This window comes from Suncus etruscus, chromosome 10, assembly GCF_024139225.1.
Source record: "Suncus etruscus isolate mSunEtr1 chromosome 10, mSunEtr1.pri.cur, whole genome shotgun sequence".
Lineage (NCBI taxonomy): Eukaryota > Metazoa > Chordata > Mammalia > Eulipotyphla > Soricidae > Suncus > Suncus etruscus.
In genome coordinates, this window is record NC_064857.1 from 88,745,236 (window position 1) to 88,770,683 (window position 25,448).

The window sequence follows — 25,448 nt, forward strand, 5'->3', positions numbered from 1 at the left end:
CCTCCCCACAAGCCAGGAGCGATTTCTGAGCGCATAGCCAGGAGTAACCCCTGAGTGTCAATGGGTGTGGCCCAAAAACAAACAAACAAAAAAGAAAGCTTACAAATATTTACATCTTTGTAAAAATCCCTTTGTAGGGGCTGGAGAGATAGCATGGAGGTAAGGCATTTGCCTTTGGACGGTGGTTCGAATCCCGGTATCCCATATGGTCCTCCGAGCCTGCCAGGAGCGATTTCTGAGTGTGGAGCCAGGAGTAACCCCTGAGCACTGCCGGATGTGACCCAAAAACAAAACAAAACAAAACAAAACAAAAAAAACCCTTTGTATAAGACTTAAATCCTTTCTTTTTGATTTTTGGGTTTTGGGCCACACCTGGTGACGCTCAAGTTTAATCCTGGCTGTGCGCTCAGAAATCGCACCTGGCTTGGGGGACCATATGGGACGCCGGGGGATCGAACCACGGTCCATCCTAGGCTAGCACAGGCAAGGCAGGCACCTTACCTCTAGCGCCACCATGCTGGCCCAATCCTTTCTTTTTGAAACTAAAACTTTCAACTTATAGTATGTCACATTTTATATTTATTTTAAATCTGAGAAAATATAATAGCATATTCTCTATTAATATATTTATATTCTCAGTTCTTCATCTAAATATCCCCATATTTTCTATTCATCTAACCTATAACTGTTAATTTTTATTTGTATTCTGTAAAAAAAAGGTTAAAATGTTTTACTCTTGGGAATCACTATATCTGAAATGACTCACTCATGTATTCATTCATTCTTTATTGAGTTACTGTTTTGTGTCAGGCATTTGTCTATGTATAGAATATATATTGATGGACAGGACAGTTTCTCCTGAAAGTGCAGCTTATATTAAGACTAGTTGATTACAAAAATGTATCCATTAGTAACCATAAATTAGTCAACATGCCAACAGTGAGAACTACAGAATTAGAGTAAGTATTATAGGATACTTTTAGTATGATTTTAATATCAGTAGAAATACTTCAGATCTAGGGGGCTGGAGCAATAGCACAGTAGGTAGGGCATTTGTTTTTCACGTGGCCAACCCAGGTTCAATTCCCTGCATCCCTTATGGTCCCCCAAGCCTGCCAGGAGCAATTTCTGAATGCCAAGTTAAGAGTAACCCTGAGGGGCGGGAGAGATAGCACAGCGGTTTTGAATCCCACATTCCATATGGTCCCCCAAGCCTGCCAGAGCAATTTCTAAGCATAGCTGCCAGGTGTAACCCAAAAACCAAAACAAACAAACAAAAAAATCAATAATAATAATAATAATAATAATATAGATCTATATTTTTCTTTTAGCTTTAAAGAAACTCCCTATTTCTGTTTCTCAACATGAAAATCATCAAGCAGTCTCTCATCTTCCAACTGGACAACCTCTCTCCTCAAATTTTGTTCCAGGTATGAAGCCTTAGTTTTTTGTTTTTGCTTTTATTGTTTGTTTTTGGAACATACTGGCTTGACAATACTGGGGTACTGTGTGGTGCCAGGGATCAAACCTAGGCTTCCTGCAGGCCAAGCCCACTGAGTGATTTATCTGACCCCTGGAGCCTAATTCTAAAATTCCTTTTGGAAACAAATGCACTGATATTATATTGTTACATAATGAATAAGATATGATACTTAGTCGTATACTAAAGTGGTATTTATTCTTTTAATATCATGTGCTATCAAATGAAACTAACCTTATCTAATTACTTAAGAGCAGAATGACTAGTTTTACATCTCTATCTTACATTACATTACATTCCCTTTTATCTCAACTAATCTATAATGATGTTGCTTTTTCAAAGTGAGTTTAAATTGGGGCCAAAGAGCTAGAACAGCAGTTAGGGTGCTGGCCTTCCAAATGGCCAATCTAGGTTCAATCCCCAACGTCTTATATGATCCTTCAAGCTCATCAGGAGTAATTTCTGAGTATAGAACCAGAAGTAACTCCTGAGCACCACCAGTTGTGCTCAAAAACAAAACAAATTAAACTGAGTTTAAATTTAGGCTAGAGAGTAGTAGGGCCTTATATGCATTTAATGTGGTTCTATTCCTGGCAATTCCATGAGGTCCCCAAGTCCTGCCAGAAGTGATTCCTGAGTGAAAAGCCAGTGAAAAGCCTGAATACCACTGGGTATGGGTGGCACAAGCAAATAAATATTTAAATTTATCTTTTTTAAATTTATCTTACAGAAATCTTAAATTTACTAATCACTTATAGTCTCTCTACTCCAAAGAATGCATGTCTTTGTTTTCTTTTCTTTTTTTTTTTGGGGGGGGGGTCACACCCGGCAGTGCTCAGGGGTTATTCCTGGCTCCATGCTCAGAACTTGCTCCTGGCAGGCACTGGGGACCATATGGGATGCCGGGATTCGAACCGATGACCTTCTGCATGAAAGGCAAATGCCTTACCTCCATCCTATCTCTCCGGTCCCTGTTTTCTATTAAATTTGTATTCTGTCTTAAAATCGTTTTCCCTAAAATTACTACTTTATGATTAGATTGATTTAATAAGGATCTGAAGCAAGGCTTTGTGAAGAAGGGAAGAACATGATAGAAAAAAATTAACAGTTGTGAGTCATTGTGTAGGTGAAAAATACTCAGATTAGAAATTCAAGTAGTGGGCCCAGAGAGATAGCACAGCGGTGTTTGCCTTGCAAGCAGTCGATCCAGGACCTAAGGTGGTTGGTTTGAATCCCGAATCCCGGTGTCCCATATAGTCCCCTGTGCCTGCCAGGAGCTATTCCTGAGCAGATAGCCAGGAATAATCCCTGAGCACTGCCGGGTGTGGCCCCAAAACCAAAAAAAAAAAAAAAAAAAAGAAAAAGAAAAAGAAATTCGGGTCCAGAGAGATAGCACAGCGGCGTTTGACTTGTAAGCAACCGATCCAGGACCAAAGGTGGTTGGTTCGAATCCCGGTGTCCCATATGGTCCCCCGTGCCTGCCAGGAGCTATTTCTGAGCAGACAACCAGGAGTAACCCCTGAGCAATGCCGGGTGTGGCCCAAAAACCAAAAAAAGAAAAAAGAAAAAAAAAAGAAAAAGAAATTCAAGTAGCGAGGCCGAAGCAAAGGACAGCGGTAGGGCATTTGCCTTCCACTCGGCCGACCCTGGATGGACAGTGATTTGATTCCTAGCATCCCATATGATCCCCTGAGCCTGCCAAAGGCAGTTTCTGAGTGCAGAGCTGGGTGTGACCCAAAAACAAACAAACAAACAAACAAAAAAAGACATTCAAGTAGCCTTTGAGTTTTTCTGAGAGCAACATAGAATCTGTAGGAAGGAAAAGATACATATATTACCATTTTGATCTTTGGTATTTCAACATATCCTTTGGTAAATACATATATAAATGTATATATATATATATATATATATTCAATACTGGAGATAGCAGGGAGAAATTAAACATCACAGGATTTGATTAGAGAAATTAGAATGAAGAAAAAGGTTGACAGACTATCCAGTGTGAGACAACAATGTGCCTTTTTTTCCAAGTCAGGTTTTGTGAAATTCTTCTATAAAATATGACCTCATTTGATGTCTTTATCTTGTAGAGTCTCATGGAAACCCTGGAACTTCAAAACAGAACCCTTCTAATCTTCTTCAGCATTTAGTTCCTGGCTCAAACTTGGAAAATGAACCAAAAATTCAAGCAGATATACTAAAACATGCTACCAGAGATAGAGTTGGTGATTTCCATAAGTTGAAGCAAAGTAAGAATCAGTTGATGAATATTATTGCTGAAAAGGTTTTGCCAAATGTGTTCATTTAAAAATTTAAGATTTTTATTATATTTTAAACAAAATTATAGTAAAGTTATATACATAGAGAAACTATGACTGTACAATTTAAGAGAAAAGCAGGAGGGACTGAAGGGATGATACAGTGGGTAGGGTTCTAGCCTTGCATTCAGCTGGCCCAGGTTTGACTCCTAGCAACACTAAATGGTCCCCTAAGCACTGGCAGGAGTGATTCTTGAGTGTAGAGCCAAGAATAAGTCCTGAGCACAAAATACAAATACAAAAAAAAAAGAAAAGAAAAGCAGGTAAAGTTATTTTAAATAAGATTTCAGAAAGTTTCCTGTATTCTAACATTAAGTTCAGTTGAGTTAATATTTTTAAAAGTATTATTTATTATGACTATAAACTTCTTGGAAAAGTGAGAAAAGATATCTTTTGTTAGGCTAACGAATGAAAACTTTAAGTAGGAAGGAAGGAAGCTAGATCATATTGATAAATGGATTATGTGAGATATATCTTCTCATCTGTCTGCCACAGTAGGAGACTCAATAGTGCTTCCTTTTTCATGCCCTTCAATTGCAGTTTGCTTCAGTTGGTATTAAGAGAGAGGTGACAGAAACTGAACTAATTCAAAATACTGTATAATGAAGTATGACTACTTAATTATATTGATTTTGATAAATTGACAATGCCTATTAAACTATAAATTCTGTAACTGTTATAATCCCAAAAAGTATGAAGAAAATTCTAGTAGTAGAATTTGGACCATTACACCATTTCATAAGTCAGTTTCCTAAAAAACTTAGACTTTTCATATATAGTTTAAGGCTGGTTCTTCAAGGCTGTTCAAGACTTCCTTTTATTTCTGAAACAAACAAACAAACAAAAAAACCAAAAAAACAGTATCCAAAAGTTCCAGTTTGCCTTTATTTGCTTTTTTTTTTTTTTTTTTGGTTTTTGGGCCACACCCGGTAACGCTCAGGGGTTACTCCTGGCTATGTGCTCAGAAGTTGCTCCTGGCTTGGGGGACCATATGGGACACCGGGGGATCGAACCACGGTCCGTCCAAGGCTAGCACAGGCAAGGCAGGCACCTTACCTTTAGCGCCACCGCCCGGCCCCCCTTTATTTGCTTTTTATGTTGATTTCTGTAGCAACAGTTGCTCAGAGCAGTATTTAGAAAGTTACTTATACACGGAGTGCTTGTTTTGTTAATATTTTCAAACTGTTACTTTTGTTGATCTTATGAAAATCAGATATTTCTGCATTTATATGAATATTAATTTGAATATATTTTATTGACTTTCCTTATTGGTATTTTTAGACATGTACTTGTATCTTCACCAAAATACGATATGAAAAACATTTTAATCTACAAGAATAAGATGGCATCTTAACTAAAATTTAAAAATATATCTCTAAATCTTATTAGGGAATTAGGCTAAAGACATCTCAACAAAAAGAACTTTAAAGTAAGAGCATAACAAAATAAAATGACCTTGAGTAATTAAGATTTTTTTAAACTTGGGGCCGGAGAGATAGCATAGTGGTATGGCGTTTGCCTGGCAAGCGGCCAACCCAGGACCAACAGTGGTTCGAATCCCGGCATCCCATATGGTCCTCAGTGCCTGCCAGGAGTGACTTCTGAATAGTGAGCCAAGAGTAACCCCTAAGCGTCACAGGGTGTGGCCCCAAAACCAAAAAAAAAAAAAAAAAAAAAGATTTTTTTTTAAACTTAAGTTTGTACTATACTATATATAGTTATTTATTTATTTTTTAATTTTATTTTATTAAAACTATTGTGATCTACAGAGTCATCCTAATAGGGGTCCTCAAACTTTTTAAACGGGGCCCGGAGAGATAGCACAGCGGTGTTTGCCTTGCAAGCAGCCAATCCAGGACCAAAGGTGGTTGGTTCGAATCCCGGTGTCCCATATGGTCCCCCGTGCCTGCCAGGAGCTATTTCTGAGCAGACAGCCAGGAGTAATCCCTGAGCACTGCCGGGTGTGGCCCAAAAACCAAAAAAAAAAAAAAAAAAAAAAACCTTTTTAAACGGGGCCAGTTCACTGTCCGTCCCTCAGACCATTGAAGGGTCTGACTATAGTAAAAACAAAACTTATGAATGAATTCTTATGCACACTGCATATATCTTATTTTGCAATGAAGAAACAAAACAGATACAAATACAATATGTGGCCCGCGAGCCATAGTTTGAGGACCACTGAGTGAAACAAGGCTATTCCCACTACCCTATGCCTACCAGTATAATAGGTTCATTTTAAGTTTAGATTGTTAGAGTTTGATTCTGTTGCGGTTGACTTTGGTTTAGATATTTAGTTCTGTCCATTTTTTTTTTTTTTTTTTTTTTTTGGTTTTTGGGTCACACCCGGCTGTGCTCAGGGGTTACTCCTGGCTGTCTGTTCAGAAATCGCTCCTGGCATGCACGGGGGACCATATGGGACACCGGGATTCGAACCAACCACCTTTGGTCCTGGATCGGCTGCTTGCAAGGCAAACGCCGCTGTGCTATCTCTCCGGGCCCAAATTTGAGGCCACACCAAGTAATACTCAGTGTTTACTCTTTTTTTTTTTTTTTTTTTTTTTTTTTTTTGGTTTTTGGGTCACACCCGGTAACGCTCAGGGGTTACTCCTGGCTATGTGCTCAGAAGTTGCTCCTGGCTTGGGGGACCATATGGGACACCGGGGGATCGAACCACGGTCCGTCCAAGGCTAGCGCAGGCAAGGCAGGCACCTTACCTTTAGCGCCACCGCCCGGCCCAGTTCTGTCCATTTTTATCTCAATTGATGTACCTGAGACGACTTTCTTTTTTCCTTTCTTATTAATTTTATAGAAAAATGTAGAAATATGAGGTAAACAAAGTAATCTATGTCCCAACATTCTATAAACAATTATAGTTTATTTTATTACTTACACTGACCTTTGGGAATATGTTTGGAAATAATTTTGAGAAAAATTATTATTCTCTAATACAAATTATTTTTAAAAGAACCTATTGAGTTTTAATTTTTTTTCTATTGTTTTTGTGCCACTACCAAGCAGTGCTGAAGAGTTATTCATGGCTTTTCACTCAGGAAGTACTTGTGGCAGTGCTCAGGTAGCATATGGGACCAGGGAATGAAGCTATGTTGGTTTTTGTTTTGTTTTGTCTTGCTTTTGGGTCACACCCGGCAGCGCTCAGGGGTTACTCCTGGCTCTATGCTCAGAAATTGCTCCTCGCAATCTGGGGGACCATATGGGATGCCGGGATTTGAACCACCATCCTTCTGCATGCAAGGCAAACACCCTACCTCCATGCTATCTCTCTGGCCCCGCTATGCTGGTTTTATGCAAGGCAAACACCTTAAAAGCTGTATCATTCTGGCTCTCCAAGTTTTATATTCTTTTTCCAATTATTTTTCATTCATACATAAATCTCAAGTCATTTTCTGTATTTTTAAGCTTTATATTTTTGTATTTAAAAGAATGTTAATTTATTTTATATACTTTTTGTTTGTTTCGTTTTGTTTTGGGGCCACACTTGGCATTGCTCAGAGTTTGCTCCTGTCTTTTCATTTCGGAGTTAATCTTTTAGCTCTCAAGGAATAATATAGGATGTCAGGGGTCAAACTCAGTTTGGCTGCATACAAAGCAGACACCGTACCCACTAAACTATCACTCCAGCACTCATAATTCATATACATTTTAAGCTAGAGTTTTTACATAGTTTTAATTATTATAACTTTTATTGACCATACCTACTTGGAAATACCACACCTGGTTGTGCTCAGTTGGCTTAACATGCAGTGCCAGGGATCAAACTCAGTGTCTTATACATGCTAGGCATTTGTTCTGTATTTATGCTATCTCTCCTAACCTATTGTTTTATATATATATATATGTGTGTGTGTGTGTGTGTATATATATATATATGCTATATATATTTATGTATATGTTCATTGATATAAATATGCTATTGAAGCGATGATAATTAACTGTTCTTTTGTTTATAAATTTATATTAGAATCCCCCAAATTATTCTTTTATTATAACTTGGAATATCTTTTTTTTTTTTTTTTGGTTTTTGGGCCACACCCGGTGACGCTCAGGGGTTACTCCTGGCTATGCCCTCAGAAGTCGCTCCTGGCTTGGGGGACCATATGGGACACCGGGGGATCGAACCACGGTCCGTCCTAGGCTAGCACAGGCAAGGCAGGCACCTTACCTCTAGCGCCACCCCCCCCCCCGGCCCCATAACTTGGAATATCTTTACAAACTTATTTCCAGGGCCTACGGTATTTGCCTTGCACGTGGTTGACCCAGGACTGAAGGGGGTTTGATTCCCAGCATTCCATATGATCCCTGAGCCTGCCAGAGGCAATTTCTAAGTGCAGAGCCAGGAATAACCCCTGAGCATCGTAGGATGTGACCTCCCCCACCAAAAAAAAAAAAAAAAAAAAAAGCCCAGGGCCAGAGCAGTGGTGCAGCAGTAGGGTGTTTGCCTTGCACAAGTCTGACCTAGGACAGACCGTGGTTTGATCCCTCAGTGTCCCATATGGTCCCCCTAGCTAGTAGCGATTTCTGAGTGCATAGCCAGGAGTAACCTCTGAGTGTCACAGGGTGTGGCCCCCCCAAAAAAATAACAAAAAAAATTTACATGGCCAACCCAGATTCAATCCTCAGTGCTCTATATGGTCCTCTAATCTCAACAGGAGTGATCTCTGAGTACAGAGCTAGGAGTAAACCCTGAGTACTTACTTCTAGGGGTGACCCAAAAGACATTTGTGGACATTGATCAAATATGGAATCAAATGGACCAACATTTGATCCCCAGTGCTCCTTCTGGTCCCTTGAGCCCTTCCAGAAGTGAACTCTAGCACCGTGATCCCTTAGCCAGGAATATGTTCTGAGCAGTGCAGGGTGTAACCCCAAAACAAAACGAAAATTTCCTCCTGTTCTACTTCAAATGTTCCTTTCAAGATGTAATCCCCAAACTGAAATTACTATATCAAAATACTTTGCTTGCTTTTTATCTATATAGCTCCTGTTCCTTTAGATTGTTCTCTTGAACAGTTTTACAATGTCACCAAAGATGTTTAACTAGATGAGTCTGGAGCAATAATACAGCAGATAGGGTAGTTGGCATACCCTGAGTTCAATCCCTAGCACCACTTTGATTCCCTGAGCCTACCAGGAATGATCACTGATTGCAAAGCCAGGAGTAAGCCCCAAGTATAACCCAATGTGGCCCAAGCCCCCCCCCAAAAAGAAAAAAACCAAGTTTATATATATTATATATATGTATGTATCCCTAGGACCAATTGATATTTGCCTTTTAAGAATATAATAATTCTCTTTAAAATATAAATATAATGTCTCTTTAAAAGAGTTATAAGTTATAATAACTTACAGCAGGCTTGGGGTATGCTGGGGATCAAACCTGTTTTGGCCATGTGAAAGGCAAGTGCCCTGACCACTGTACTTTCACTGGCCTGAGTATGTTGAATTTCTGACAGGTCCATGTCAATTTTAAATTCTGCTTATATGTTTCTACTAAAAAGCAGGTATCTTAGTGAGAAATGTATATGTAGATTGCTTCTGCAAGTGTTTCCCTGTTAAAAATATCAAGTTTCTGATTCATCCAAATGGAATAACTTCCTTCTTACGTAGGGTATCATCTTTTTTTCAGCAAAGGTTTGTAGTTTTATTGTATAATCTTGTGCTTCCTTGGTTAAATTTATTCCTAAGCAATATTAGTGTGAATTAGTTGTTCACAAAGAAATATTTTATTTTTCCCTGATGCTAGGGACTGAACCCAGTCTTCATAATTGGATGACAAGAACTGTACAGCTCAGGGCCCGGTAATAATAATACAGTGGGTAGGATGCTTGTTTTAACACTTGGCTGACCTAAGTTCAATCCACTGCATCCTATATGATTCCTCAGTTCTTCCAGGAGTGGATCCAAGTCTATCAAGAGTAATATAATTCCTGACTAACCTGAGTAACCTCTGAGTATAGCCAAATTTGATTGTCTCTCCCCACAAAAATATTTAGAGAACTGGGGACCGGAGAGATAGCACAGTGGTAGGGCATTTGCCTTGCACATGACCGACCCAGGACCAACAGTGGTTTGATTCCCTGCATCCCAAATGATCCTCTGAGCCTTCCAGGAGCGATTTCTGAGTGCAGACACAGGAAACCCCTGAGAGTCACTGGGTATGACCAAAAAAACAAAAACAAAAAAAAAATTAGAGAACTGAACATAATAAAATATGATAAATAAGCTTGCAATAGTTTTTACATTAAATTTATGGGCTCAAAGACTTTAAAGGGGGCTGGAGAAATAGTACAGCTGTTTGCCTTGTATATGGCCAAGCCATGATCCCATATATCCCACCAGGAATGATCCCTGAGAACAGAGCCAAGAATAAGCACTGAGATTTTTTTTTTAGGAGGAAAAAATTAGAAGTTAGTTTACTTCAACTCAAAAGTTGGGGGCCGGTGGGTGGCATTAGAGGTAAGGTGTCTGCCTTGCCAGCGCTACCCTAGGCTACCCTAGGACCACAGTTCGATCCCCTGGCGTCCTATATGGTCCCCCAAGCCAGGAGCAACTTCTGAGCGCATAGCCAAGAGTAACTCCTGAGCATCACTGGGTGTGGCCCAAAAAACAAAACAAAACAAAAGTTGTAGTAATAATAATAGTAGTTGTGATAGTAGTCATACTACTACAAATAATGATGCTACTAATAGCTAAAATTGGAAGTTAGTATGTGCTAGTTGCTGTTCTGAAGTGTTTATCTGTATAAACTCATAGCAGACTCCTGTGTTGGTGATATAATTCCCATTTTGTAGACAAGACAAACACAAAATTTTGTAACACTTTCAGGATTACTTAATAGTCAAGTCAGGGTTAGAATCCAAGCAGTCTTAGTTTATTGAAAGAGAAGGAAAGGATACCCATGGTAGAGCATATGCTCTGTGTGAGAATCTGGGGTTGGTTTCTGGTGCTGCATGTTCTCCCTTCACCCCAACCCTACACTTGACTGGATGTGGTCTGAAACAGTAAAAATATTAAGATAGGGGCAAATAATTAAAATGGAGAGAAAAAAATAATTAAGGTGGGGTTCAGGCACTAAACTGTTAAGGTCAGTCAAAACTCCAAAGAGAAGAGAGGGTTAGAAGCAGGATTTAATTAAGGGAAAGGCAAAGCAAGGAGGCCAAGGAGGAGCCTTACAGCCTGGGCTGAAAGAGAGAGTAGGCCAAGGTTAGAACAAGAGCAAGGTGTCAGACAGAGAAAGGGCCAGAGAAAGAAAAACAGTAGAAGAAACAGCAAATAACAGCAGGAGCAGGGAGCCAGGCAGGTTTTCAAACAATCCAGCAGCCGTCAGTCTGGCAATGGCAATCCGGCAGGGGGCAGCAATCAGGTAGTTCTACTGCCACCTTTTATACCTCAGTCCCAATTGCCTTCCTATGGCAATTCATGGGCGCCTCATTACTGACACCTTCACCCGTAAAGGGACAGGAACACTCTTACGCCAGAGAACCTTAAGGCTGAGTTTCTTCTATATTTCTCCTTTTCTGTTTGTTAGTTATAGAGTTTTAAGAGTTTTGTGAGCATGCTCAACAATAGCTTATCTCTGAGGATTATAGGGGATACCAGTGATATGTTTGATTTGCCATTCATTGCAAAATGATTGAAAAGTTTTACTAGTATAGGCTGGACCATTATCAGTTTTGCTGGTATTAGGAACAACCATGACAGAAAAGCATAGTAAAAAGGAACAAATGGCTTTAGCTCTTTCTAAAAGTCATAGGGACAGCCCATATAAAATGAGAATAAGTTTCAATAACTACATATAGAAATGGTTTGTTTAGGAAGAGCTTAACATGAATGATATCCATTTGACATAATTCATTTGTCTGCAGATCTCTGGGGTTAGCTCTGGCCACATGAGAGGTGCAGTCTAAAGGAGTACAGATAGAATGAGTACAATTTGTCTTGCTTATTTTAGTGGGATGCTATAGTGTACATGAAGGCAACAGGCATATATATGTAGAATATTATGCTCTCCTACAGGTGACTTAAATATTGGCATTGCTCAGTGATCAGCAAATTTTTTCCCTAAAGCCATTGGACCAAGGACACCAGAGTGATATCTTTTATTTATTTTTCTTGGTTTTTGGGCCATACCTGGCAGTGCTCAGGGATTACTCCTGGGTCTGCAACCAGAAATCACTTCTGGCAGGTTCAGGGGACCATATGAGATGCAGGGGATCAAACCCATGTTTGTTGCGTGCAAGGCAAATGCTGTACCTATTGTACTATTGTTCTAAACCCTAGAATGAGATCTTATGTGAGTGATGAATATAGACTCAAAGCACTTTTGTACAGTAGCTTGCAGTTTTTGAAGCAAATCTTGAACCACGGGGTTATGAGCATTTAAGGAAGCAGTGACAATTCCAGGCAAAAAGCCAACTACATAGTCTTGATCACTTATTATATTGCATGGGCTTGACACATTGGAGAGTAAATAAATCAAAGTTACAAGTTCCATTTGTTGAGCTGAATTATAATTAGTATACACTGTTGTGGTCAGAAATGGGCCAATGTTCTACCTTTCCTTGAAAAAAATGAGCCATCAATATAATATACTGGGACATTGGGAATGGGAGAGAAGTGAAAAATGGAGAGATTACAAAGGGAGTTATTCTGAAAAAGTCCCAAGTGTTTTCCCACTGGGTAGAGGGAGGAAAGTGCTCCTGAAAAATCATCCAAAGCTCATTGAAGACTACCAGTAAGAGGTAATATTGAATCAATTTCCTTTTTAAGAATGGGTAGAACAATGATATGGGATCATATCCTAGTAAAGCATGCACTTGCAGTCTGCCTTTAATTATCAGAGCAGTTATTAATTCCAACTATGGTACAATAGTGTGAGGTGGTTTATTGTATAAATAAATCCATTCTAACAGGCAGTTATTGAACAATCGCAGTGGTTAGTGACTGAGTTGTAGCAAAATGTAATAACTATGTCTTTCTCCAGGGATAAACCAAGAAATGTAGCATTTCTGGAGGCAGTCCATAGAAACTCCCAATTGCTTCTGAGCCTCTGGCGTTAATTGTTTTGGACTATCCAGACAGAGTCTCTTTTTAAAATGAGGAACAAGTTGATAAGCTCTGAGTTAGGAATACCAAGAGAGGTGAGGACCCAATTAAAGTCTCTCAGCAGTTTCTGAAAATCACTGTAGATAGAAACTTTTCTGGGATGCACTGTAGTGCTCTCAAGAACATAACCCAAATATTCATATGGGGCAGCATCTGAATCTTTTCTTTTGCTACTTATAATCCAACTACCAGTAAGCATGTCATTACATCTTTTTTTTTTTTTTTTTTTTTTTTGGTCACACCCGGCGGTGCTCAGGGGTTACTCCTGTCTGCTCAGAAATAGCTCCTGGCAGGCACAGGGGACCATATGGGACACCGGGATTTGAACCAACCACCTTTGGTCCTGGATCGGCTGCTTGCAAGGCAAACACCGCTGTGCTATCTCTTCGGGCCCGTCATTACATCCTCATATAATCTTTGAAACTCTCTCTCATTATAAAATGCTATCAGAATACTGTTCTTGTAGTGGATCATGTAAGCATGAGGAAATCTTGCACAGAAAGGACGTAGAGCTATGTCAACAAAATATTGACATATAGTAGGTGAGTTAGTCATTCCCTGGGGTAAAACAGTCCACTGAAACCTGCGCATAGGTGCCTTAGATTGAAAGAAGGAATTTAAAATGCAAAGCATTTTCGGTCATCTGGGTTTATAGGAATATTACAGAAGCAGAACTTAATATTTATTACAATCAGTGGCCAAGCTTTAGGAATTGCTGTAGGAGAGTGAAGGCTGGATTGAGGGTTCCCATTAGAACCGTGATAGCATTTACATTTCACAAGTCTATCAATGGTCAGCATTTGCCCGATTATTTTTTGGGTAATATAAAGACAGAATTCCATTCTAAAAACAATGTTTCAGTGTGCCCCAGTTTATATTGTTTACAAAATCTATAAGTGTCCTTAGCTTTACATTAAGTGACCACTGTGGTGTGTACACAAGATGGTTATACTTCCACTAAATGCGGTGGTGGAGGATGCTGTACCACAGTGGCCCAAATTTAAAAAAAAATGTGTGTCCTCTGAATTATGTGCTAGAGAAGTGGCTGGGGAAGAATCGGGATCTGAATGCAGCATTGTCTGTGTAGAACTCGACCCCATATATTCAGGAGTAAGGGAGCTACATAAGGCTGAAAGTGGCTACATTTCCTTCAGGGCCAATGCTTTTCAGTCATCTAGCACTGGAAGAAGGCAGAGTGTCTACTTCTTGCCAATCATAAGGTATCTCTTACAGAGCCCAACTATGGGACAGTATCAGGAAGAGATGATGGAAACATTGGCACCTGTGTCAATCTTTCCTTTAAATTCTTTTCAATGAGTTATTAGTGAGCGATTATTTTTTGTGATTTAGAGGTAAAGGCCATTAGGGGATCTGAAGATGCTGCTAGGGGATTAGTGCTACCAAAATTTCCAATCCTTGGGCAATTGGAGTATCGAGACATAGTAAATGGAAGAAGCAAGAGTTAGGCAATGTGCTTTCCATTTTTAAACATCCGTACTGTGGATACTGTGATAACAATGACTATTTCTCCCATTTATCAGAATCTATTACTCTACATGCACAATGATTCGCTTAAGGGTTAGACTGCTTCTCTCTAAGAGTAGGCTTACAGTGTCTGGTAGAATTGTCTCCTTTATTCTGGATTTCAGTATGTAAGAATATTAAGCTGGTGATGATGTTAGGGAAGGGGATATCGGGGATATCTAAGACAGCATTTGCTGTGATGACAGGTTGCAGTAAATTTAGTGGCTATAAGCATGCAATGAGTTGGGGTCCCTGATTAGGTGAACCTGGGATTAAGTGAACCAGTTTCCTAAGACCTGTTGGTTATTGGGGCAGTTTCTTGTCCAATGATTTCTGATACATTGTGCGTAAGGACAGGTGGTGGTCTCCAGAAAGGATCCTGTGATTCCTATAGTAGTAGTCAAATTTTCCACCATCATAACATCTACTCCTGGTTTGTGAAGTCTGTGGTGTCTTCTTTTCCAGTTTCTTCAGATTCCAACAGAATGACAATTTCTTGGGGCCGGGCGGTGGCGCTAAAGGTAAGGTGCCTGCCTTGACTGCGCTAGCCTCGGATGGACCGCGGTTCGATCCCCCGGCATCCCATATGATCCCCCAAGCCAGGAGCGACTTCTGAGCGCATAGCCAGGAGTAACCCCTGAGCGTCACCGGGTGTGGCCCAAAAACCAAAAAAAAAAAAAAAAAGAATGACAATTTCTTGCCCAGTGATTGCCACTGCCCCATTTGGAAAACGTCAAAGTGGTAGCCTTGGAAATACATGGTTGGGCGGGGCTTTATATTCCTTGCGTAGATGGCCTGGTCCTCTAACCTGCCTCTGTACTGTGTAGGCTTCAATGGTCTTTACACATGCCTTATGTGAAATGGGACCTACATACATTTTGGCATGCTTTCCAATAGTCCATCATATCTTCTCTCCCTAAATGGCACAAAATCATTTGGCAGTCTTTGTTGGCATTTTCAAAGACCAAGTGCATTATTAGATGTTGCTGGGTCTCTTTTTCTCTTACTTGCCTTTTCACAGATTTGTTATTTTCCTATGAATTGAACATAAGATGCTGGTTTTGTTTTTGTTTGGTATAACTACCCTTGAACTCTGAATCCGCATCAGTACTCTCCCATGCGCCCAATGCTATTTCATGAACACGTGTTAGAATTGTACAAGACAAGGTAGCTTGTTTTCTGGTGTTCCCATCTCTCCCTCACCTATCAACATATCATATTCAGGCCCTGGACAGTCTCCTACCAGATTAAAGAGTGTGTAGTTTTTCTTTGGCCTCCTCAGTATACCTCCACTGCAAGTACTGGGGAGGATTCAGGCATATACATTAGCCACTGTTTAAAAATCGTGGGGATGGGGGTCACAAAACACATTTTTACTCCAGCCAATTAAGTCTTCTTTGCAGTATTGGTGATGTGAGTTTGTAAGAAGTACAGACCTTTTTAAAAAGGCCAAGTGGATTTATTTTCAATCCTTGATAAGATGGAATCTCTGTAATAGATCTTCTATGGGTTAATAAAGGTTCTGACCTTACTCAATACAGCAGGGAAGGATTTTCAGACTCTTGAGTCTGAAGAGATGTTAACCAGCTCATCATCTGAGGTGCTGGAGTTTGAATCAGGCTTAGGAAGTGAAGTTCTCTCTGAATATCACTGGTAGTGGAATATTATCAGCCCTTATGGCCAGCCCCCTGGTCTGAGAGAGCCAAGGTTAGAGCAAGAACAAGATGCCAGAGAGAGAGAGAGAGAAACAGTAATAGAAGCAGCAAAAAGCATAAAGAGCAGGGAACCAGTCAGGCAGTTTCTGAAGTTGCTGGAAGGTGCCATTCCAGCAGGGGCAATCCAGCAGGGTGCCCCAGCACTTCTGTTCAGGTCTTATATACCCCAGTCCCAACTGCCCTCTGGTGGCAGTTACAAAGGGCTTCTCATAACTGATGTTTTCACCCTTAAAGGGACACCTTAAAGAGCACCCTTATGGCAGAGAACCTTAAGGCTGAGTGAGTTCCTGCAAAATGGGGAGATGAAAGTAGATAAAGTTCTCATTTTGCAAGTGTGTGTGATGAGTTAAACCTGGTATCATATGTATCAAGTGCAGTTCTGGCAACTTTGCTAAAGATCATGAGGTGTCTCTTGCAAAAAAAAAAAATTTTTTTTTTTATCTTTCAAGTCTGAGTCCACAGTCTGTCAGAATTCTTGATTGTTGTAGGGTCTTTTCATTCAAAACTAATCATACCATTGCTTTCATGCCTTTAGATTTTCATTTAAGAAATTTTATTTGAGTCTTTTGGGGGTTTCTTATAGTGAGACAGACTCTGAATGGGAACCTGTCTCTGTGGGTCTTGACTTTTCAACTACAGTGTTTTGGTGTTTTTCTTTTGTATCTTTTGGTTCGGACTCGTTTGTTTGAAATTCTTTAGTACATGCCTCCTAGATCAGGAATGTTACTAATCATTATTTCTTCTAGCACTAATACTCTTAGAATTCCTGTGATATGGATGTTGTTCCCCTTAATGTTGTCCCATTAAGTCTCTTACATTGTCTTCATTGTTTCTAATTATTCTCTTCATTTTGGATAGAATTCTCTACCTTGGCCTTAAAATCACTGACTTAAATTTGTTCTTTTTTGTTGTTCTGCTGCCAAAACCCACTAGCGTGTTTTTTAGTTCAACTATTGTACAGTTTTGTTCATTGACTTGTTTTTGTTTGCTTGTTTTGTTGATAGCTATATAAAATAGAAAACCCCAGGAGATGAGTAATTATACAGTCTGTGGGGTGTTTACCTTGTATGAGGCACCATGAGGAGTAATTCCTGAGTGCAGACCCAAGAGTAACACCTGAGCATCTCTGGGTGTGACCTCCATACAAAACAAAACAAAATAACTCCTTAGTTGTCAGGGGGTTGTTCCCAACTATGTGTTTGTGATTCCTGATAATGTCCAGGGGTCCTTAGGAACTGAACCTGGATCAGCTGTGTACAAAGCAAGAACTTTATCCCCTGTACTATCTCTCTGACTTTGGAATAAAATTTATTTTTATTCTTCTTTAGCATTTAACTTGTGTTTGAGTTAGGTCTTAGATGTACCCAAATTGTTTATTTACCATCTCCCATTGTTAAATAACATTCTGTAGGAGAAGTTATACCTATTGTTCTTCTCCTTTATTTTTATTTTATTTTTTGATTTTTGGGCCACACCCAGAGACACTCAGAGGTTATTCCTGGCTATGTGCTCAGAAATTGCTCCTGGCTTGGGGGACCATATGAGATGCCGGGGGATCGAACTGCGGTCTGTCCTAGGCTAGTGTGGGCAAGGCAGAAGCCTTACTGCTTACACCACCACTCTGGCCCCTCTTCTCCTTTACTTTTGTGTAATACAATGCCAACGTGTAGGTCAACTTTCTTGAACTGCTTTTACCATTGGCTTTTAAATGTCTGGGCTAGGAAATGAAAAATAAGAATTCAGAATTATTCAGGATGCTTTTTTCAAAACCAGAAATTGTACTGCCAGAGATTGTAATATCTTATCTTCTGTGCTAAAATTCATGCTCTGGTGAAACACACTTATTGAAGGAACTTGAGACGGCTCTCTAATATATTAGTTTCTTTTAATGTTCAAAAAAGGAGGGGCTGGAGAGATAGCATGGAGGTAAGGCATTTGCCTTTCATGCAGAAGGTCGGTGGTTCAAATCCCAGCATCCCATATGGTCCCCTGATCCTGTCAGGGGCGATTTCTGAGCATAGAGCCAGGAGTAACCTCTGAGCACTACCGGGTGTGACCCAAAAACCACACACAAAAAAAACAAAAAACAAAAACGAACAAACAAAAACAAAAAAAAAACAAAAACAAAAAGGAAGCTAATCTTTTTTTTTTCCTTTTTTTTTTTTGGAAGCTAATCTTATTTATTTCTTTATTTTGATTTTTGGGTCACACCCAGCTTCGCTCAGGGGTTACTCCTGGCTCTACACTCAGAAATCACTCCTGGCAGGCTCAGGGGACCATATGGGATGCCGGGATTTGAACTACCATTCTTCTGCATGCAAAGCAAACACCTTACCTCCATGCTATCTCTCCGGCCCCTACTAATCCTATTTTTATTTAAAAAAATTAACAGATTTATTAATGGAAAATGTCACTTCATAAAATAATAAATGACTATAAATTTCAAAAAGGTACTATTCTAATAAAATTATTCTTAGTATTGAATAAATAACTTATTAGAAAAGTTAGTGGGGGGCTGGAGATATAACATGGAGGTAGTGCATTTGCCTTGCATGCAGAAAGATGGTGGTTCGAATTCCGGCATCCCAGATGGTCTCCCAAGCCTGCCAGGAGCGATTTCTGAGCTGTACAGAGTCAGAAGTAACCCCTGAGCGCTGCCAGGTGTGACCCAAAAACCAAAAACGAAAAAAAAAAAGTTAGTGTGGGGCCAGAACAATAGCAACAGCATGTAGGTACTTGCTTTGCATGTGGCCTACCTCGATCCCATATGGTCCCATATGGTCCCATATGGTATTACCCCATCAAGTACTCTTGTTTGTAGAGCCAGGAATAACTGGGGAACAGGAATAACCGGTCTCCCCCCAAAAAGAGAAAGGCAGTCCTGGAAAAATGTCAACTTTCTTTAATAATACATTTAGATCATAAGCAATAAGTACTAAAGTTAACACAAATTCTTAAAAGTTTTCAGTCTTTATTCTTATTTCATTTTTCTTGGATAGCCTTTACAAAAGTGTATCATTTTTGTAACCAGTACCCTGCAAATTGCCAGGTTTCACTTGTCTACTTTTTGGTCTGTCTCCAATTTAGGTCCCCCCTTTTCTTCACTTTACTCTTGAATTAATCCTTTACCTACTTCACAGGCCGATTCTTTGATGAGAATGAATCCCCTGTTGATCCGCAACATGGCTCTAAACTGGCGGATTATAATGGGGATGATGGTAACGTAGGTGAGTATGAGGCAGACAAGCAGGCTGAGCTGGCTTACAATGAGGAAGAAGATGGTGATGGTGGCGAGGAAGACGTCCAAGGTGAGCGTGGCCTAGCCTCCATGCTGTGACCGTGAAACTCACCACATTTTTTGGTTGAATTTGTGTAGAACTTTTTTTCTACTTAGTTATAATAATGCCAAAAGGTTCTGTGCAGGTTTTCAATTTTATTTTAAAAAACATTTTATGATAGTGATATTTACTAGATCTGAAAATTTTAATTAGTTCTATTTATTATTGGATATACTTACAATTTGAAACCAAGAATTTTTAGAAATTTCACAATTGAAGAGCAGGAGTGATAGTATAGCAGGTGAAGTGCTTGCCTTGCAAGCAACCAACCCATATTCAATCCCTGGCATCCCCTATGGTCCCCAAGCCTTGCCTGGAGTGGTCGCTGAACACAAAGCCAGGAATAATTGTTGAGCAACTCAGGGTATGGCCTAAAACAAAAAAATTTTTTTTAATTTTTTAAAAATTTTGGGTCACACCCGGCAGTGCTCAGGGGTTACTCCTGGCTGTCTGCTCAGAAATAGCTCCTGGCAGGCACGGGGGACCATATGGGACACCGGGATTCGAACCAACCACCGTTGGTCCTGGATCGGCTGCTTGCAAGGCAAATGCCGCTGTGCTATTTCTCCGGCCCCCCCCCCCCCCCAATTTTTTTTTTAAGAATTGATATGCCTATAGATTTTAGCCATGGCAAACTACCAGAAAATATTTTTTTCTCTATTTCTCATTTAATGGCACTTTATTATTCTTGGTACAAGTATGATAGACAGCCTTTAGATTGATTGATAAGGAATTCACAAAGTGACTGGTCTCTACATGAAGACAAATCAGCATACGAAACGTCCTTTAAATTTTTTCTTCTGAGAGGCTTAAATTTAATATTTTTAGGAATACACAGATTCAACATATTTTCCTTGCTAATTGTTATTTCTGAGCTTTTAACTTTATGAAAGTTCAGAATCTACCTATGTGCATGCAGCCCTACCCATGCATGCTTTCAGAGTATGTTGCTTTATTGCAGAATTTTTAGGCCTGTTTTTGCCTGTTTCTGTCATTTACTAGTATTTGTGGAACTTCTTCTCTATGAAAACTTACTGTGTGTTATACTAGATTTATAAATCAAATGCATGAAATATTTTTAGGTAACTTGTTGAGCTCCTCAACTTTTAAATATCAACTGATTTAGATTTGTACAAGAATTATTTTTATACAACTCAGAAAAGATAAAGTATTGTATGGTTAACAAAAAAAGGGAAACTACATATTCCAACTTCTTCCTAGGAATTGTTTTCATACTATAGTCTAGATTAGGAAAGATGATCATTGGGAAGAAAAAGAGGCAATGAACATTAGGGCTGTATGGTAATATGAGAATCACCAAATACTTTTAGTACTATTAAGTAAGTTATATTCATCTTTTCTATAATTCATTTGTCTTTCATTAATTTTTCATCACTTTTGTAGTTTATTTGATTATATTTATGATTATTTAAAATGTTCAAAGACTTCATGTATGTATATCATACTACAAATTAAATTGTAAGCTCTGGAAGAAAAACTTTTCATTTATTGGCCTTCTAGTATTTAGCACCATAGAGCCTTTAATAAAAGTTAGCTGATAAATATGTATGCTTTTCTCTTTGAGTTTTTATTCTTTTGTGATAGGTATAATTACTCTGTGTGTGTGTGTGTGTGTGTGTGTGTGTGTGTGTGTGTGTATGTGTATGTGTATTTGGATCACACCTATAGGTGCTTAGGGACTACTCCCAGCTTAGTGCTCAGGAGTGGCTGACCATGGTTCAGGGACCATGTGGTGTGGTTGGTACCTAGGCTTCTCACATGCAGATCATGGACTCAAACCCATTGATATACCTCTATACTTTCTAGCTCCTATTTTTTTTTTTGTTGTTTTGGGGCCATAACTGATGGTGCTATACTATAGTAAACCATAATAAGGGCTAGTACTGGCTCTGTGCTGAAGAATGACCCCTGGCTGTGTGCAGGGGACCATATACTGTGCCAGGAATAGAGCTGGCAGTACATAAGACAACCCCCCTAATCCCTTTACTGTCTTTGCCCGTTTAACTTTTGTGGGGGCTTTAGGTCAAACCCATCAGTGTTCAGGATTTATTCTCGGCTCTGTGCTGAGGGATCATAAATTATTTAAAATGTTCAAAGACTTCATGTATGTATATCATACTACAAATTAAATTGTAAGCTCTGGAAGAAAAACTTTTCATTTATTGGCCTTCTAGTATTTAGCACCATAGAGCCTTTAATAAAAGTTAGCTGATAAATATGTATGCTTTTCTCTTTGAGTTGCACAGGCATGTGCAAGAAAAGCACCTCTCTCTGACCCCTATTTAACTTCTTAGAGCATGTTCACACTTAAAACATTCTTTAGTTTTCTTTCATAAGGATGTCTTTCATCTTTTTTTTTTTTTTTTTTTTGGTTTTTGGGCCACACCCGGCAGTACTCAGGGGTTACTCCTGGCTGTCTGCTCAGAAATAGCTCCTGGCAGGCACGGGGGACCATATGGGACACCGGGATTTGAACCAACCACCTTTGGTCCTGGATCGGCTGCTTGCAAGGCAAACGCCGCTGTGCTATCTCTCCGGGCCCGGATGTCTTTCATCTTACTGGAAAATTTTGACTTTTTTATTAGATTAATTAATTTCAATAAGAAAATTATTTTGGAAATTAGAGGATTGAGCTATATCTAGTGGTACTTAAACTCTCCTCTTAGCTCAAGCTCAATGGTTGCTTCCAAAAGGTCTGTGGATCAAATATAGAGTTCTATTAGGCAAAGCATGTGCTCCAGTTCATTAAGTCATCTCCCTGATCCTATTTTTTTTTGTTGGGGGGGGGGTTCACACCCGGCAGTACTGAGGGGTTATACCTGGCTCTATGCTCCTGTAGTTCCTGTATGCAAGGCGAACACCCTACCTCCATGCTAGCTATCTGGCCCCCTATCCTATTTTTTTTAATATAATTTTTTTTGGGGGGGCACACCCGTTTGATGCTCAGGGGCTACTCCTGGCTAAGCGCTCAGAAATCGCCCCTAGCTTGGGGGGACCATATGGATGCCGGGGGATCGAACTGCGGTCGCGATCTTTCCTTGGCTAGCACTTGCAAGGCAGACACCTTACCTCCAGCGCCACCTTCCCGGCCCCTAAATATAATTTTTATTTTGATCATAGTGTCTTACATATTGTTGACATTAATATTTTAGGTACATATTAACATAATATCAGGGGGATTCCCATCACCGAATTATCCTTCCTACACCTCCGTTCCCATCCTACCTCCCATTAGAATACGTGATCCCCTCTGAGCCTAGCTTACTACTTAGTGGTTCTACACCTGTTTTGGTCTTTGTACCTCTCTTGTTTCCTCCTCTAACTGGGAGGCGGTACGAGATAGTTCCAGTTATGTGGTTTTGTTTGAAGAAGAGAAAAGTGATAAACTGGGGTAAAAATCAAATACGAAATGGGCAGAGTCCTTCTAGAGGCTCTCATCATCGGTTTGAGAGACAAAGGGGAAAAAGAAGGTGCAACACCTCAACAGTACATAAAGAAGTGTCAAATAAAATATCCAGTGAGCACTCCAACAATAAAGATAAGCACCACATAAAAGCCATGGTCTTGAGATAAAAAACATGGCAGAGCACCTAAAGAAAAAGAAAAGAAGAAAATAAATAAATATAAATGGAGACAACAACTTCAATAAACATACCAAAATAAAGAAATTGACAAAACCTAGATAGATATAAGAAAAAAATTGTTTTGTGCCTTTTTTTCCCTCCTGCACAGCCACAGTAAATATTGGGGTCATTCGAAAAGGAATTCCCTTGGCCTAAGAGATACAGGGTTTCTCCACCCTTGGAGTATATTGTCATGGGATTAACTATAGACTCTGTTCAGGTTCATTTACTCTCCCTTTGGTGCTTTCGTGGTGTTTGGAAGACTTCTGCTTCATCCTGGGTGATAAAATCAGATCTTTTTATCTGGAGATCTCGGTATCTGCACAGGTCAAGGGGTGGAACTTATGATGAAGCCTTTCTTTGTGGTTCTAGAAGTCCTGTTCCCTCAGTGTCATTTTAATCCATCTTCTGTGTTTGGTGGTCTTGGTCTTTGCGCTCATCTTAGGATGGAACCTATGATAGCGTCTTTCATTGTGTTTCCATAAGACTCATTCCATTGCAATTGTCTCAAACGGACCTTTGGAACTGGAGATCATGGTTGTTGTGCAGGTCGTAGCTCAAACCCTAAACTAGGGCTTTTTTATTGGTCACAGGATACATACAGTCCGGTCTTGGTTCTATCAGCCAGTCATCTGTAAATCGCGATCTTGGCTTTTGGACTGACCAAAGGGCGACAAGTCTTCTGATTTTGTCTTATCGTCAGCTGGAGGGGTAGGATAACCTGCTCTTAGGTCAAGTTGTTCCCATTTTCCTCATTGTCAGGATATCATATTAGATGTCCCGGATGGGATTTGTTTCCTGTAGCTGTCCTGAAGAACTGTGTTGTTTCTATGTCTGGGATCCAAGGTTCAAGGCTGGACGGATGGTGTCTAATCACTGGGGTCTAAGTTGCCCCTATCCTATTTTTGACTGTCTTTTGTTTGTTTGTTTGTTTGTTTTTTGTTTTTGGGCCACACCCGTTGACGCTCAGGGGTTACTCCTGGCTATGCACTCAGAAATTGCTCCTGGCTTGGGGGACCATATGGGACGCCGGGGGATCAGGGGATCGAACTGTGGTCCGTCCAAGGCTAGCGCAGGCAAGGCAGGCACCTTACCTCTTGCGCCACCGCCCGGCCCTATTTTTGACTGTCTTTTTTTTTTTTTTTTTTTTTTTTTTTGGTTTTTGGGCCACACCCTGTGACGCTCAGGGATTACTCCTGGCTATGCGCTCAGAAGTTGCTCCTGGCTTCTTGGGGGACCATATGGGACGCCCGGGGGATCGAACCGCGGTCCGTCCTAGGCTAGCGCAGGCAAGGTAGGCACCTTACCTCCAGCGCCACCGCCCGGCCCCCATTTTTGACTGTCTTAACGTTGCTAGCATTTGGGGCAGAGAGACAGCGCAGCGGTAGGGCGTTTTTGCCTCGCAAGCGGCTGACCCAGGACCAATGGTTTCAATCCCAGCACCCCATATGGTCCCCCGTGCCTGCCAAGAGCGATTTCTGAGCAGAGATCCAGGAGTAAATCCTGAGCACCGCCGGGTGTGACCTCCCCCCAAAAGTTGCTGGCATTTCTTTTTCTTCTCTATTTTTCTATTTGGGTCATACCTGGCTTTGTTCAGGGATTACTCCTGGCTCTGCACTCAGGAATTAACTTCTAGAAGTGCTTGCGGTACCAGTTGGGATCCCAGGGATCAAACCCTGGTTGGGCATATGCAAGGCAAACACCTTGACTCTGTGCTATCCTTCCATCCCTAAAGTTGCTGATTTTAATAAAATATCATGTTTCATTTAAACATTAAAAAATATCTTCAATAGGCTCTTTTATTTTCAGTGATTTTACTCTCTTTCTTTTATCATTTTCCTTTTTACACCCAGTTTCCATGGTCAGTTTTCATTTTAGGTCCCAGTACCCTCTTTAGTGCCTTGTCTCTTATTTACCAAGAAAATAAATTATGGGGCTGGAGAGGTAGCATGGATGTAGGGTAAATGCTGTGCATGCAGAAGAACGGTAGTTCGAATCCCAGCATCCCATATGGTCCCCCGAGCCTGCCAGGAGCGATTTCTGAGCATAGAGCCAGGAGTGACCCCTCAGCGCTGCTGGGTGTGACCTCCCCAAAAAAGAAAATTATTTAAGAGGAACATAACCCTAAATTAATATCCTTCATGATATAAGAAAATCATGGTATATTTGGGAGTCTCCTCATTTACAAATGAAACTTATTTCAGCAAGGGTTTACTAATTAACAGGTTTTTTGTTTTGTTTTGTTCTGGTTTTTGTGTCACACCAGGCAGTGCTCAGGGGTTACTCCTGGCTCTATGCTCAGA

The 25,448-nt window shown here is 40.2% G+C and overlaps 1 protein-coding gene across 2 annotated transcripts in view; it reads left to right on the forward strand.

Annotated features, from left to right (window-relative positions):
- The window catches only part of GOLM2 (golgi membrane protein 2), an 88,084-nt gene that overhangs the window by 55,543 nt on the left and 7,093 nt on the right, over positions 1-25,448 (forward strand). Inside the window, exons 7-9 of one of the 2 annotated variants that reach the window (XM_049782498.1) lie at positions 1,332-1,430; positions 3,574-3,732; positions 19,304-19,471. In XM_049782498.1, coding sequence (XP_049638455.1) covers positions 1,332-1,430; positions 3,574-3,732; positions 19,304-19,471 — 426 coding nt within the window. The remainder of the gene's footprint in view (positions 1-1,331; positions 1,431-3,573; positions 3,733-19,303; positions 19,472-25,448) is intronic. The other variant, XM_049782499.1, reaches the window with a different exon arrangement.